At 48.6% G+C, this 13,287-nt stretch overlaps 2 protein-coding genes and 1 long non-coding RNA gene across 5 annotated transcripts in view; 1 reads left to right on the top strand and 2 right to left on the bottom strand.

Annotated features, from left to right (window-relative positions):
- Positions 1-626: 626 nt before the first annotated feature.
- Positions 627-6,996, bottom strand: ntf4 (neurotrophin 4). The gene is made up of 2 exons (XM_058048536.2): positions 6,438-6,996; positions 627-2,284 (listed from the first exon to the last, which is right to left on the bottom strand). The coding sequence occupies exon 2, from the start codon at positions 2,263-2,265 to the stop codon at positions 1,018-1,020; it is 1,248 nt and encodes a 415-aa protein (XP_057904519.2). The 5' UTR covers positions 2,266-2,284; positions 6,438-6,996; the 3' UTR covers positions 627-1,017.
- On the top strand, positions 5,859-13,276 carry LOC144901907 (uncharacterized). Of its 2 annotated transcripts, none has more exons than XR_013630071.1 (3): positions 5,859-5,954; positions 9,949-10,092; positions 13,095-13,276. It is a non-coding gene; the product is annotated as an uncharacterized LOC144901907 (long non-coding RNA). The 2 variants fall into 2 exon arrangements; XR_013630070.1 differs by lacking the exon at positions 5,859-5,954 and adding an exon at positions 7,057-7,453.
- The window catches only part of eif3d (eukaryotic translation initiation factor 3, subunit D), a 95,952-nt gene continuing 89,373 nt past the window's right edge, over positions 6,709-13,287 (bottom strand). For both annotated transcript variants that reach the window (XM_058048494.2, XM_078797548.1), the window contains exon 16: positions 6,709-6,722. The gene's annotated coding sequence lies outside the window, so the exon portion shown is untranslated. The remainder of the gene's footprint in view (positions 6,723-13,287) is intronic.

Raw genomic sequence — 13,287 nt, 5'->3', positions numbered from 1 at the left:
CATCTCCGACTTGCTCGCACTTGGCCGTACCTTCATCTAGTATTTGTGGCGGCCGCACCGCAAATACATGTGGCGCTCCCTGTCGTAACACGCCTCAGACGCACCTGCTCTGCCAGAGAAGAAGAAGAAGATGTAGCAGGAGGGATCATATGTAGTAACTCACAACCTTTTTCCAGCCGGAGTCACATCGTGAAAACCAAAAGATGCAACTTTGATATTTTCTAAAGCAACACATCGATATGATTCTATATATTACAAGAAAAAAAATACATATCAGGTTTGTGGAAAAGCCAATTATTAACTTTTTTCCACATTTTTGTTGTTGTTCCAAATATTTAAACCTTCTCTGAAGAAATATTTCTCCTTGTAATATTCTGACTTTATTGACACAATATTTGGACTAACCATATTCTAACTTTTTGACACCTTAATATTCCAAAAATGAATTTTTTTTGTTATGACAAAAAATTATTCAAATATAATAGTTCAAATATTAAAGAAAAAAATCTTAATAAAATAAAAATAAATTAATATTAAAGTATTATAAAGAAAAAAATATTATAGAAAAATATTAAAGAAAAATAATTTTTCTTTAATATTTGAACTTTGTTACTAAAACAACCTTATTTTTATTTTTCTGTTAATATTTTCACTTTATTCTTGTAAAATTACTGCAGATTTTTCCATTTTAAGTTAAGTTGCAGCAATCAAGGAAGTGCTACGTACAAAGATCCTTTATTCGCACGCTCGGCAGGATGCTCAAATTTGCCGGCGTTAACATTCCCGACCGCATCGCAATCCTGGAATCTAAAAACACGGCTCCCATCTACAACCTTCCTGGAGCACTACCGGGGAGCCTCAGTAGGAGGCGCCACTCCTCTATAAATACACAAGCGTACGTACACGTGTACCGGGGTCTTATTGTACCGAGGAATATATTAATATCATGCTTACTAATAATTTAGATGATGAAAGATACAAAAAAATAGTCTGAGGTCTTTTGAGGTTTTTGTTTCTTTAGCCCCGCCCCCTCCTGGCCAAGACCTCCCTCCCCAGTATCTGATTGGCTCTGGACAGCAGCACGCACACGCAGGACGAGTTGATGCGGATCCACCTCCATCCCGTCCTGTTGTTGGCGTCCTTGGTGAGCGCCCGCACGAAGGACTGCTTGGCCTTGCACTCGCTCACCCACTGTTTCTTGTCCACGCCCAAGCAGCCGGCACCGGCCACGCCCGTGGGCTTAGAGGCCGGCCCCTTGGAGGCCGGCGGGCGCCCGGCGGGGCTCTGCTGCTCGGCCTGGCGGCACCGCGTCTCGTAGAAGTACTGCTTGATGGGCCCCGTCTGGGTCTGGATCTCCTGCAAGATGGTGACCGTCTGGCCGTGTGAGTCGATGGCGGTCTTCTTGTCGGTGACCCACACGCTCTCCGACTCGCACACGGACTTCTCTCCGCGCCGCCTGTCAATCAAATGCGAGCGCTTGTCCCTCCTGACGGGGCGGGCCGCGTCGGACGCCAATCCCGACGCGTTAGCCCAACCCGAGCTTCTGTCCGTCGCTCGATCCCCGTGACCCTCCGTGCGTCGGTCCAGGTCCTCCGGCTCGGCCGTGTCCTCCTCCAGCAGGCCGGTCTCCAGCATGAGGAGCAGGGGGGGGTGTGCGGGGGGCGACCCCGAGGCCGAGAAGAGGACTCGCGGGTGCGCGTCCAGAAACATGTCGTCCCCTTCCAGGATGGTGTCCAGTGCAGTTCCAGGCCCCGCCTCCAGGGCGCCCCCAACCGGGGGCATCGACGTGGTCCCTCTCGTTGAGGGAATGGTCGGCTCTGCTCGTGTGGAACTCCTCGGAACTGCAGCAGGACTCTCGCCTATTTGGGTTTCTAACACAGAAACCTGCGTGGGTCTTAAGTCCCGGAAACCGTCCACGAGACCGAGGCGGTCCTGTCGGCTGCTGCGTTCTGCTGTGAAGTTCCCGGGGAGCGATTTCCTCTCGGGAACGTCCAAACCGACGCTGCTGTCAGGTGAGAAGGTCCGGACCAAAGCCGTGAGGTTCTTCAGGTGTTCCTGGCCGAGGGTGGCGGCCATCTTGTCGTCGTCGTAGTCCTTTCGCGGGGCATTTCCTTGGAAGTCGTCGTCCGCTTGGTGACGGCGCTCGCGGCGCTCTCTGAAGCCGGGCTCCACGCTGGCGGCAGCGGCGGCGCTCCTGGACACGGGCTTGTGAGGGAAGGGCAGAGCCGAGGCGATCACCATGGCAACCAGGGGAAGCCAGTGCATCACTCCCAAGACGTATCAGCTGGGAAGCCAAAGAGAGAGAGTGAGACGGCGTTACTTTTCGCTAGCTTGATGGCGTTTGAGCTAAGTGGCACAATTACCGAGTCAAAAGGAGTTTTTACTGGCGGCCTGCACTTTATGAGCTCTAACCGCTCCAGCATGGCCTAAAAGTCTTGGCAAGACCTGTGGAAAAACTCTACCAAGCTGCGCTGCGAGGTCGCCCTCCGCTTCCTCGAGGAGGAAGATGGAACGCACGCACACACACGTCGTCTGAAGGCTTGACCTTCAAAAGCGAGACATCTTGGAATGCGCTCGTGTACGAAACGTTCCACATGGAAGCTAACGCCACCAAAGGGCCTGCAATCGCTGCTTTTACCAGGATTCTTCCATCTTCATGCGGGAATTTATGGCATCGATGCAAGCGTCCACCCCCCCCCCCCCCCGCCCCCCGCCCAACAGTCATTAGGTACGCCCGCCTGTCATCGTCTTCCATCAAGCAAGAAGTTATCTGTTGATAAAACGATGCTACACGTTTTTGTGTGTTTAGAAGCACCAATAGCAACTCTGGGCTGGAAGCCTCCTCCTCTAATAAACGCCCTGCCTCAAATAATATCAGGTACGTCATCCACCCCCCCCCCCCCCCTTGCAAAAACAATATCAGGTGCTGCCAGTAGATGGCGCCTATTACTTTCCTGCAGGGTGTCAAGTGTCACAAAGACCAGCATGCTAAAACCCAAAGACTGGAGGCCATGCTAATGGTAATGGTAATGGTAAAGATGGTGGTCAAGGTAAAGGTAATGGTCAAGGTGGTGGTCAAGGTAAGGTAATAGTCCAGGTAAAGGTGGTAGTCAAAGTAAAGGTGGTGGTCAAGGTAAGGTAATAGTCAAGGTAAAGGTGGTAGTCAAAGTAAAGGTGGTGGTCAAGGTAAGGTAATAGTCCAGGTAAAGGTGGTAGTCAAGGTAAAGGTGGTGGTCAAGGTAAAGGTGGTGGTCAAGGTAAAGGTGGTGGTCAAGGTAAGGTAATAGTCCAGGTAAAGGTGGTAGTCAAGGTAAAGATTGTAGTCAAGGTAATGGTTTCCAGAGGCCACCCTCCTCAGGAAGGTGGGGGCTGGCCATAACCGAAGTGTCACGTCAGTGAAAATGTCGTCCCACTTTAGAGTTTTTGATTTGACTTCATTATGTTTTGCCGCAATGCATGCTGGAAATCTCCGCCAAATCCACGGAGCAACATCTTCCGATGCAGACGGAGGGAAGAGGCGCTGATAGTGACAGTAACCATGGCAACATAACGATGAACAATTCAAGATCGGAGCAACCTTCTGGAACGTCGCTAGCGTGTAAGTAGCGTTCTTCTGTGTTTCCTTCAGCACCAGTTACTACACTGAAGTACTTCCCATGCTTACATAGAAAAGGAGTATCTTATTTACTTCCAGTAATCCTGGTATTTGAACGCTAATGTCAACACCTCTTTGGAACACCTCAGGAGGAGGCTGCTTCCGGTTGGGGGCGGCCATTAGCGGCGTGATGAAGTCCAACAGACACTCCCCGCTGACAGGCGGACCACTCGAGCGTGACATCACAGACATTAGCTGGTGAGTCAAAGACCATTAGGGACCGGGGCCACCCGTGACTCAGTCACCAGGCATGCGTGCTGGGATACCTCCTCCAGGGAGGGGGGCGGTGGCTGAGGTGGAATGACGGGAATGTCAGTGATGCGGTTAAGAAGTGTGTGTGTGTGTGTGTGTGTGTGTGTTTTGTCAGTGTGTGTGAATCAGTGACAGCACAGAACCAAGCGTGGTGACAGGACGACCACACCCAGCCCAACTTCCTGTGTGCTAGCGGGGACGGGCGCTACAGGTCAATCAGACACTGCTAAGATTGATTATTCATTCTTGTTAGCATACCTGCCAACGTTAGCACGTGCTAACAAGGACCAGACATTCCCGTCTTCCCACCAGGTAGTTCACTGCCGCGCTGCTTTTATTTTGAAGGCCTGACCTTACCGCTGACAGGTCATGAACGTTAAAAAACTGAGAATGCTGGGCTAAACCTACTTTTTGGATTCATTTATTTTATTCTGAAACTTGGAGCGGTTAGCACGACTGCCTTGCAGCAAAACGGTTGTGTGTTTGAATCTCGTGAAAATGTCCCAAGGAGTAAGTTTGAATGCGGCGTGATTGACAGGTGATAAGCTGGGATAGGCTCCATCTTCCGCAGCAACCCTAAACAGGATTAGCGCTACAGGAAGTGGATTAGAGGAAACGATGTGCCTAGCGAGTTAGAACACAACCTGAGGCTCAGCGCTAAAGCACCTTCTCAATCAAAGCGTGAGGAGTTGGATAATTAGCCTGTGACGCCAAGTCTGGCAACACGCTAACTTCCATCGCTCGGGGAACCTCACTCCATCCTTTCCTTGGCACGTCGCTATTTCCGCGCTGACGGTGTGCATGTATGCTAATGCTAAAGCTAATCTCCGCCTGCTTGAAATACTTTCCCACACCAACGTTCCTACATTCCAACGATCATCTTCCATCATTCATCTTACATACGTCTTATATTTGTCTTATATACAGTGGCCACTGCGTCATGGAGGCATGTTTACATTTTATCATCTATACCGGTATAAGTCATTTTCTTACATATCGCCCACCCCCTAATGAGGCGGGAACGGGGGGGGGGCTGCATGTTGTAGCTAGCTGCTGTACTATGCTAACCAGCTAATCCAGGCAGATGCCAGTCATGTGACTGATAACATCCATCAGTTTAAGCATTTGTAACGCTACGCTAATTCTGCTTGTGTTGACCTTCATGACCTTGCCTGACCTTCCTTGGAATCCTTGATTCCGTACAGACACTGGCGGTGCTTCATTGGAGGGTTTGGGGCCACGCCGGACTTAGGGGTTTATTATTTGGGTTCTAAAGGGCCCGTCCTTTGCCCCGCCCCCACCCGGTACACGTGGGGGCGGGGCAAGTCTTTGTGGCGGTTAGTTGGTAAACTAATAGAATCCTGACCAGTTTTCCAGGAGAAGCCAGGTATCCATGCACCTGCCGACACTGGCATTGGAAAATAAAGGAAACTTACCACAAAATACGGACAATTCCGGCCTTTCCACCAGGAACAGTTTTGCAGCTGATAGTTTACTGGCATCCCAGAAACCATTAAAAGATTCCCAAGAGGCTCGATGGGGATCCAGTGGAGCATACCTGTCCGCATTTGGAAATCATTGTCAATTCTAGTCTTTCCCTGATGGTATTTTACCGGCATACAGGAAAATAAAAAGCTATTCAAACTTGATGGTGCCGGAAAGGGGGGGGGGGTAACATGCCGGAGTTTCCCAGATTAAAGCCGGACGTTTGACGTTGGATGTTGGTCTGTCGACTTAGTAGTTGTTCTGTTTTGAAACCTGTGGATTAATGTCAGGTACCCCGCCCCTACCTGTTTATACTGCATCCGCTTTGGTAAAGCCCACCATCCCTCATGCTTCATCCCTATTTGACTTTGGAGGTGGAATGTTGTTGGAATTGTCAGAGGTCAGTCGCGTCGGGATGCGGGGATGTCGGGGCGTCACCAGAAAATCACAGCACTTACTTATTTATTCACAAGCAACTCCCCAAAGGCGGGAATTCCCTTAGATAATTATCCTCTCCGTGACATTCGGCCGGAAGTCGGTGTGCCGACAACGGGAAGCGGCGGTGAGTCACAACGTGTCAACTTGCTTGTTTTGGGAGGCGACAACTCACCGGACCGGATGACACCTTCAACAAAGTACTTGTACCTCATACTCTCCCTCGGCCTTTGTACGAACATAAATCAACAAAAGCGATTAGAGGAACGACACAAAACAGGCAGGAATTCCAACATGTCAACTTGTGCTGCAAATGAAAATGATCACACAAACAGGAAATAGAATGCGGTCCAAAAAAAGGCCCAATAAAAAGTAATGACATGTCATTTTTTCTTTGATGGCCTTTCCTATTTGTACTTTTCTGTTACTTTAGCTTAGACAGCGTCCCATTACTGCTTTATTGCCGCCAAGCTGCATCCAATTGTGCTATATCCGTCTTAAAGAGCCCAAAAATATTTGGAAAATAAAAGCTGCTCATCACCTTGCATAATGCACACACATTATGAATTGGAGTATTTAGCATTAAAACACAGAACAAGGAGCTCCATACCGTTGAGGTGAGATCCGGACCCCGCGTCCTTCCAGCTGACTCCACATTGATTATAAAATCCCGTCGCCAGTCGCTCAACTGCTTGGTAATTCTTCTCCCCCCCAAATAAATCAACTTTTTAAAGACTTTCTAACTAAACACACACATGTCGCTCCTCTTCCAACGGTCCACGGCATCATAGAAATCCAGTGTCGAGAAAAGAAGAACCCAGGATCGGATGTGCTGCCGTCCCAAGAGCGCTTCCACCCCTCCACGCTACGTGTGTGTCCGTGTGTGAAAGTGTGTAATTAGCCCCGGAAAGCAGCACGAATGAAATGCAAAATGACAGATATCCCTCGCCGCGATGCTTCTCCAAAGAAGGCCAAACATGAAAACATTCCAGGGTTGAAGAATGTGCAGTGAAGAGGTGGACAAGTTGGCCAAATGTTTGAAGCTCCACTCCGCCTGGAAAGCGCAAAAAGTCACTCGGGTGTCAAGAGCCCGCTCACGAGGCACGTAACATCCGGACCTTCCTTTCAAAATAACATCCACGGAAGCGACGAGTGCTTAACGTTGCTCTCTTTACTTAGTTTTTGTAGGTTATTTTTAATACTAAAATTATGCTAAACAATATAACACGAGCACCTGGCTTCCGTGTTTCGTTTTTTTGGAAAGACTTAAACAATCACTTCCGTTGACAGCCTTGCTAACTTGACGAAACTAACGAGGCTCAAGCGCAAATAAAGACGACGTTTCCCCCTCAAGATGTTACTTGTTTAAAAAGGAGCACACGGACAAAACTCAACAAGTTACACATGTGAGGGCAGATGTATTTAAGAAGCCTTTTCCAAGCAGCTGCGGATAATAGAAAGCAGTCTTAAACGTTAACTTTCCAAATTAGGTAAAAATGGCTTCCTTGCTAGTTTTGACAACACCTGAAATACTTTTGTTTCTGAGCCTTTATCTCCTCTCCGCCCACATTTCACCTGAAAACAATTATCAGAAATAACAGCACAGCGGCGTTGGCCTGCCTCCAGGTAAGCTTTTTTACGAGTTGGTAACCCGGCTAATTATTGCAAACAAGCTGTAGTGAGGCTGCATGCTGTGTTTATGCTCTGCTGCTACCTTACACAACACAGGGCAACCTGGAAAAGCACTTTTAGCTCTTTTTTAAGCTCTCTTCTTCATAAAATCTAAAGATGAAAGCCAAAACGCACAAAAACTGAAGCTATATTTAACATGGGAATGAATGTAAATCCAATGAATCCGCTCAGACACCCAAAATATAAAAGGGACAGGCTGCAGTGGGTCCTCCAGCTGCCTAGAGGGCGCCAACATTCCAACTTACCATTAGCGTTATACACTTCGATATTACCCTTTATGGCGATTATTTGGTTCCGTCAAGTTGGATTCTTTCTTTATAAATGGAATATTTGAAGATAGAAAAACTCTTTGCAATCTTATAATTGTTTTTTTAACAATTAGGGACATCTAGATATGAAATATCACCCATAATTAGCCAATATAGTCAACATAATTCGAGAGAATAAGACACTTAAGACAGTTTACCTTGTAGGGGAGCAGAAGAGGTGGCGAACAGGAAGCAACAGTTGAGTTGTAGGATGTTAAATGTTATTTTATTTTGGTCCAACAAAAATTGATGACAATCTTCGTGCAGTTTTAATGCTGAATGTGAAATAAATAAATAAATATATAATAATATGCTCGTCAGTGGTGGTCTTCTTAGATTTTTTTTGTTTCCCTTGAAAAAAAAAAGCATTTTAAGAATAATTCTAGTTTGCCATTTATTTTCCAGTAATTGTAATTGACATGGATAAATGTAACATCAATTGTACCTTTATTGATGGCGTCCATCTTTATTAATTCCACAAGATTCAACATAGCCAAGAATAAAATACAAGATCATTTTATTTTTAAAAAATGAATCATATGACAAACGATGCATTTGAAAACCAAATGTAAATTTGAGCGTGTGTCTGTTTCTGTCAAGTCCTCCCATAAATCCCTTTTTTAGTTTCCTCATCTAGACCGCCATTTTTTTCAATCCCAACCGTCATCCTCGACCTTTAATGTGGCGTGTAAAACACTCAGCACTCATCTCCTGGGTCAGGCCAGACAGCCGCCTGTCATCAGTGACTGTTGGTTTTTGGGGAATGTAACGCCGTCGGGGATACAAATGCAGTTCCAGGAAGAAGATTTACATTCTGCAGCAGCGTCCGACGTTCTCGTTCGTGTTTGCTATTCGTCACTGGAAAACATGCAGCGCAGCCACGGGCGGCGCGACGCACGCATTGATCTTCCTCCAGAGCTTCGTCATATTGCATCAGCGCTCTTGAACGCATCTCCAGCGTGGAATATTTACTTGATTCATTGGGGAAGATGTGGCCGGTTGCGTGCCGTGTTTGTGTGGGCTTATGTCAGCTTTGGGGCGCACGCCAAGCTAGAAAAGTCCCAAAATGTAATCAGACGGCCTCGAGAGCGGAGGCATGTGTTGTCTAGATGTTCTACACGTTAGGTCCACCTTGTTTCAACTTGCCCCGCGTGCACCCAGACCTTTCCCACATGCGTCCCACATCTGTGTGCTGCCAGGGGAAGATGCGGCCCCGGGACACAATGGCGGACGGTTCACGGGGTCCTCGGAGCAGATAGGTGATCCCTTCACATGCCGGGGGTTGGGTTCGCTGCTTTTCACCCGCCAGAACAGCGCGTCCACTGGGCCTCCCCACCTTGAATGGCCCTGTTGAAAAGCAGGGACATAAATTGTCGGATGAGCCGAGCCGACCTCCCCCGCAACCCTCCATCTTCCCCTCATCCGTCCCTCCTCTGCCGGCCTCCTCCTCGCTCGCTCACAAGCTATCTCTTTCCTCCGCTCGGCGAGCTCAGCCGGCCTCTTGTCCCCCCCGCTTGTTTAAAAAGATGAAAGGATAAGCGGAGAGAATGGGCACAAAAGCGTGGAGGTTTGTGTTACAAGGCCTGTCCTCAGGGAGCGCCCATGAAAGACTTTGGGGATGGGAGAAGACACGGACACAGAAAGGGACGGGAATCATGAAAAGACGTTTGTCAAACCTCTGAGCCGCTAAAACGGGTCACCTGTGTGCCGTCAACAGGACCTTAATCTTACATTAGAAGGTCAAGAAGCCACTCGTATGAAAGCGCCATTCTTTCCCTCTTTCCAAATGTGTCCATCATTTGTAAGGGAGGGGCCGCGGAGACATTCAGGTGCAAAGAAATTTTAAAAATCATATACAATAATGGTTACAAATATTTTGTAAATGACTACATCCATTTTTGGGTAAAACCGTTTTTTTTTACCATTATTTTGTTAAATACATTTATAGCATTTTCTGCTTAAGTAATTTTTCATTTATTATGTACACATATTTTTCAGTGCAAAGCTTTTTGTTTATATTATTTATAAATATCACCATTTCAGCTTTTTGTCTTTTTGCTCCATCTTTCCCATTTTAATTGTTTTTGTTTTGGTTTATTTTTATTTCCACATTGTGCCCAGGCCACAAACACCCTGTTGTCGAGCCTGATTGGAGACCCTGAGATGGACGCGGAGACCCTGAGATGGACGCGGAGACCCTGAGGTGGACGCGGAGACCCTGAGGTGGACACGGAGACCCTGAGATGGACGCGGAGAGGGACAAGGGTGAGACGTCCGGGCAGACACGGCAACAACGACCCAAAGTCAAAATATAAATCAGCAATATTTGGAAGAACAGAGGAGGCCCCTTGTAACCACGCAAAGTAGCAACATTATAATTAGATTTTCGAGATTCCTGAGTGGGATCTTCACAATCACCACACACACACACATACACACGTCCTTGGTGTCTCCCTCGCGGCGTTCCTCCTCCTTGGCGTTTAGTGTCAGTCACCTGAAATCCTCCAAACCCTCCCACCATTCCCCACGTCTCCGTCTTTGTCTCAACTCGCCCTGCGTGCTCTTAGATATTTGCGCCTCGGGTCACGAGTGAGAGTTGCGCAGAGAGAGAGAAAGTTGTTGGCCGGGAGAGAGCGGACAAACCAAAGCACTCGTGGCGGAAAGCGGCGCAGGCCTGCGCTCCGTGTCATCACGTCTTGCGCACACGTCGGCAGGCCGGCTGACGTTTAGCCACTTCCTGTTGCCGCGACCTTACCATGTTTGGTACCCCCATATTTTGCCCTTCTTTCCCATTTTCTTTGTTTTGTGTGCTTTTCCTGTACGGTGGAACCTTGGTTAGCATCGTTAATCCATTCCAGAATGTCGGACTATATCAGAAACGGATGTTAACCGAGTCAAATGTTCCCATGGAAATCCAATTCATGCGTGTAAAACTATCAATAGAAAACTATAAAATATGACTTGGTTAACAATTTTGAGGGTCAACCGCCATTTTGATTAGCTAGCTAATAGGATGCAAACAAGGAAGGACATTTTGTCTAAACCAAAACATTAGGAACACATCGTACACTAGCCATGGAATGTGCTAAAACCAAGGTCTTTTTTTTTTTTTTTTACTTTAACTGAAAAACACGCCATCCAGGGCGGACTTCAGCCGAAGTTCCACTCTATTGTAATTTTCATACAAAAAAAAAAAAAAATCAGGTCCATTCATCTTCTGGTCCTCTTGGCATCACTTGGACGGCGTCCTACAACCAGTAAAGTCAGACCTTCAAAATAAAAGCACACCAGAAAAAAAATAATAATAATATTTTGTGTCGAAAATTATGGTTGCTTATTAGAACTCTTATTTTGCTTTTTTTCCCTGCAAAAAATCTCTTATTTTGAAAATTTGGACAAATACCATTTCTAAGAGCCCGAGCAGAATTTCTTTCTATTATTAACCCCCCCCCCCTCCCCCCACGTATAAACCTGATCTGATTTACGCCGTGGTCTCGCCTTGTAGGTGAACTCAGCGAGGCTTTGCCGCCGTCCCACCATGCACTCCTTGTTGTCATGGAAACGGTAGCTGATGCAGATGAGTTCATCTCGGGACCGTCCATAATGTCACGTGTGTGTGTGTGTGTGTCCTGACACACACACACACACTGATGTCCTTTTTCAATGTAACCAGCCATTATGGCAATTATTGCAAATAGCTGAGCTGTCAAGGTACTGGAAGTGTGTGTGTGTGTGAGTGTGTGTGAGTGTGTGTGGGTGTGTGTGTGTGTGTGTGTTGGGGTCCCACAAAGTCAGACATCAATTACGACCACCTCACCTCACTATACCATTCCACCCCCACTTCCAGTCTGATTTGTTGGCCATTTTCTACCTCTGTCATCGTGTCTTCCATCATTGGGCCTGACATGGCTCGCCAGTAGACGGGGCCGCCAATACCACACACGCACACACACACACACGCACACACACACGCACACACCGTGATGTAAAGCGACACATGGTTCCAATTTCAGGGGTAATGCACCTCTCTCTGCAATCCGACCCAATTAGCTAAAGCGTCCTGGAAATGTCCCAACGCTAGCCGCTGTGGCGAAGAGGTAAAGGGTCAAAGGTGAGGTCAGTCACCGGCGATGGGGCGGTGGACACCAGGAGGGGGGCACGTCCCCCTCCCCTCGCCCGCCGGCCTTCAGCATACCTGCCGCTGGTAGACTGCGACGTATTTGGCACAGGTGCAGAAAAATCAAGCGACACTTGACAGCCCAGGCAAAGGTCATGGAGGAAGCCCCCCCCCCCCAACCATGACACCCGGCAGCAACGCACACTCGGCTAAGCATGCGCACACACACGGGCTCCGACAAACAAACAACACATGCGGCTACAAGTCTTTCCTGCGTGAAACTGAAATTAGCGTATGGAATGTTCACCGTCGGGAGCGGGAACTCCAGAGCAGACGGTGCTGCAAAGTCCTTATTAGGGGGAGCGGAGGATTTGGGAATTGTGTTTAATGCTTAATGAGAAGCAGACACGGCGCTGTGTGGCATTGGGGCGGCGGCCACCGGGCGCCATGCGGTGCGCGCACCAGCTCGTCTTGTTTACATCGTCTGCATCGCCGAGTCCTCTCCTCTTACACGCCCCCTCCCCCCAAACAGGTCACCTCCGCATCGCCGGTCCTCGTCTCCGCCCCCCGGCTCGGTGTCACGTTGCGGGACGCCGTCCGTCCGTCCGCCACGGATGCTTGTTAATGATCTATTTGCAGGCCCGCCGACCCCGTCCGCACCCCCGCCCCTGCTCCTCCATGTCCCCTCGCCGCCGCTTGTCTGGCCAGAGGCGGAATGTTACAGGTTGTACACTTCTCCACCGTACAACGCCCCGCAGGATCACATTTCACAGGCAGACCTTGTGTTGGAAACGCTGGAGCAATTAGTCAAGGATTGACTTACAGCGCTAGCGACCACACAATGGACTCGGCGGCCCACTTGCACCGGGTCCACCACCCCCCCACCCCCCACGAGCCGCCCCTTCCCGTTCTCATTGCCGCTTCTCCCCATCTGTCACTCGCCTGGGACTGTGTGTGTGTGTGTGTGAGTCACTGCTTTATTATTATTTACCGTCCTGGTGGATGCCCCCAAGGTACACATTGGCAAAAATAATTCTCCAAAGGTGTACAAAACTCCAGTTGGAATCTTGTCAAGTGAGGACGTCACAGGATTAACTGTTTGTGTACCGCCTTGTGTTTAATGTATACATCATCAAATATATCATTACAGTAAAATGACAAGTCACAGCTTCCTGCACCCGCTTGCCATCTTGGCTCGGTGTAGAGAGTCACGCCGCCCCCCAGTGGACGGGAGGGTAAGGCCCCCCAGGTGGGTGTCCTAAGACGTCCTTCCCTTTGCATGCAGCCTAATTCATCTTCCCCCTGATCACGGCCCAGAGAGTGACCTGCGGCGGCGGTGGTGG

Source organism: Doryrhamphus excisus, linkage group LG16 (genome assembly GCF_037039965.1).
Source record: "Doryrhamphus excisus strain RoL-2023G ecotype Guam linkage group LG16, RoL_Dexc_Guam_v1.1, whole genome shotgun sequence".
Taxonomy (NCBI): Eukaryota; Metazoa; Chordata; class Actinopteri; order Syngnathiformes; family Syngnathidae; genus Doryrhamphus; species Doryrhamphus excisus.
The sequence above is the reverse complement of the archived record's forward strand: the minus strand, read 5'-3'. Positions and strand labels throughout refer to the sequence as shown.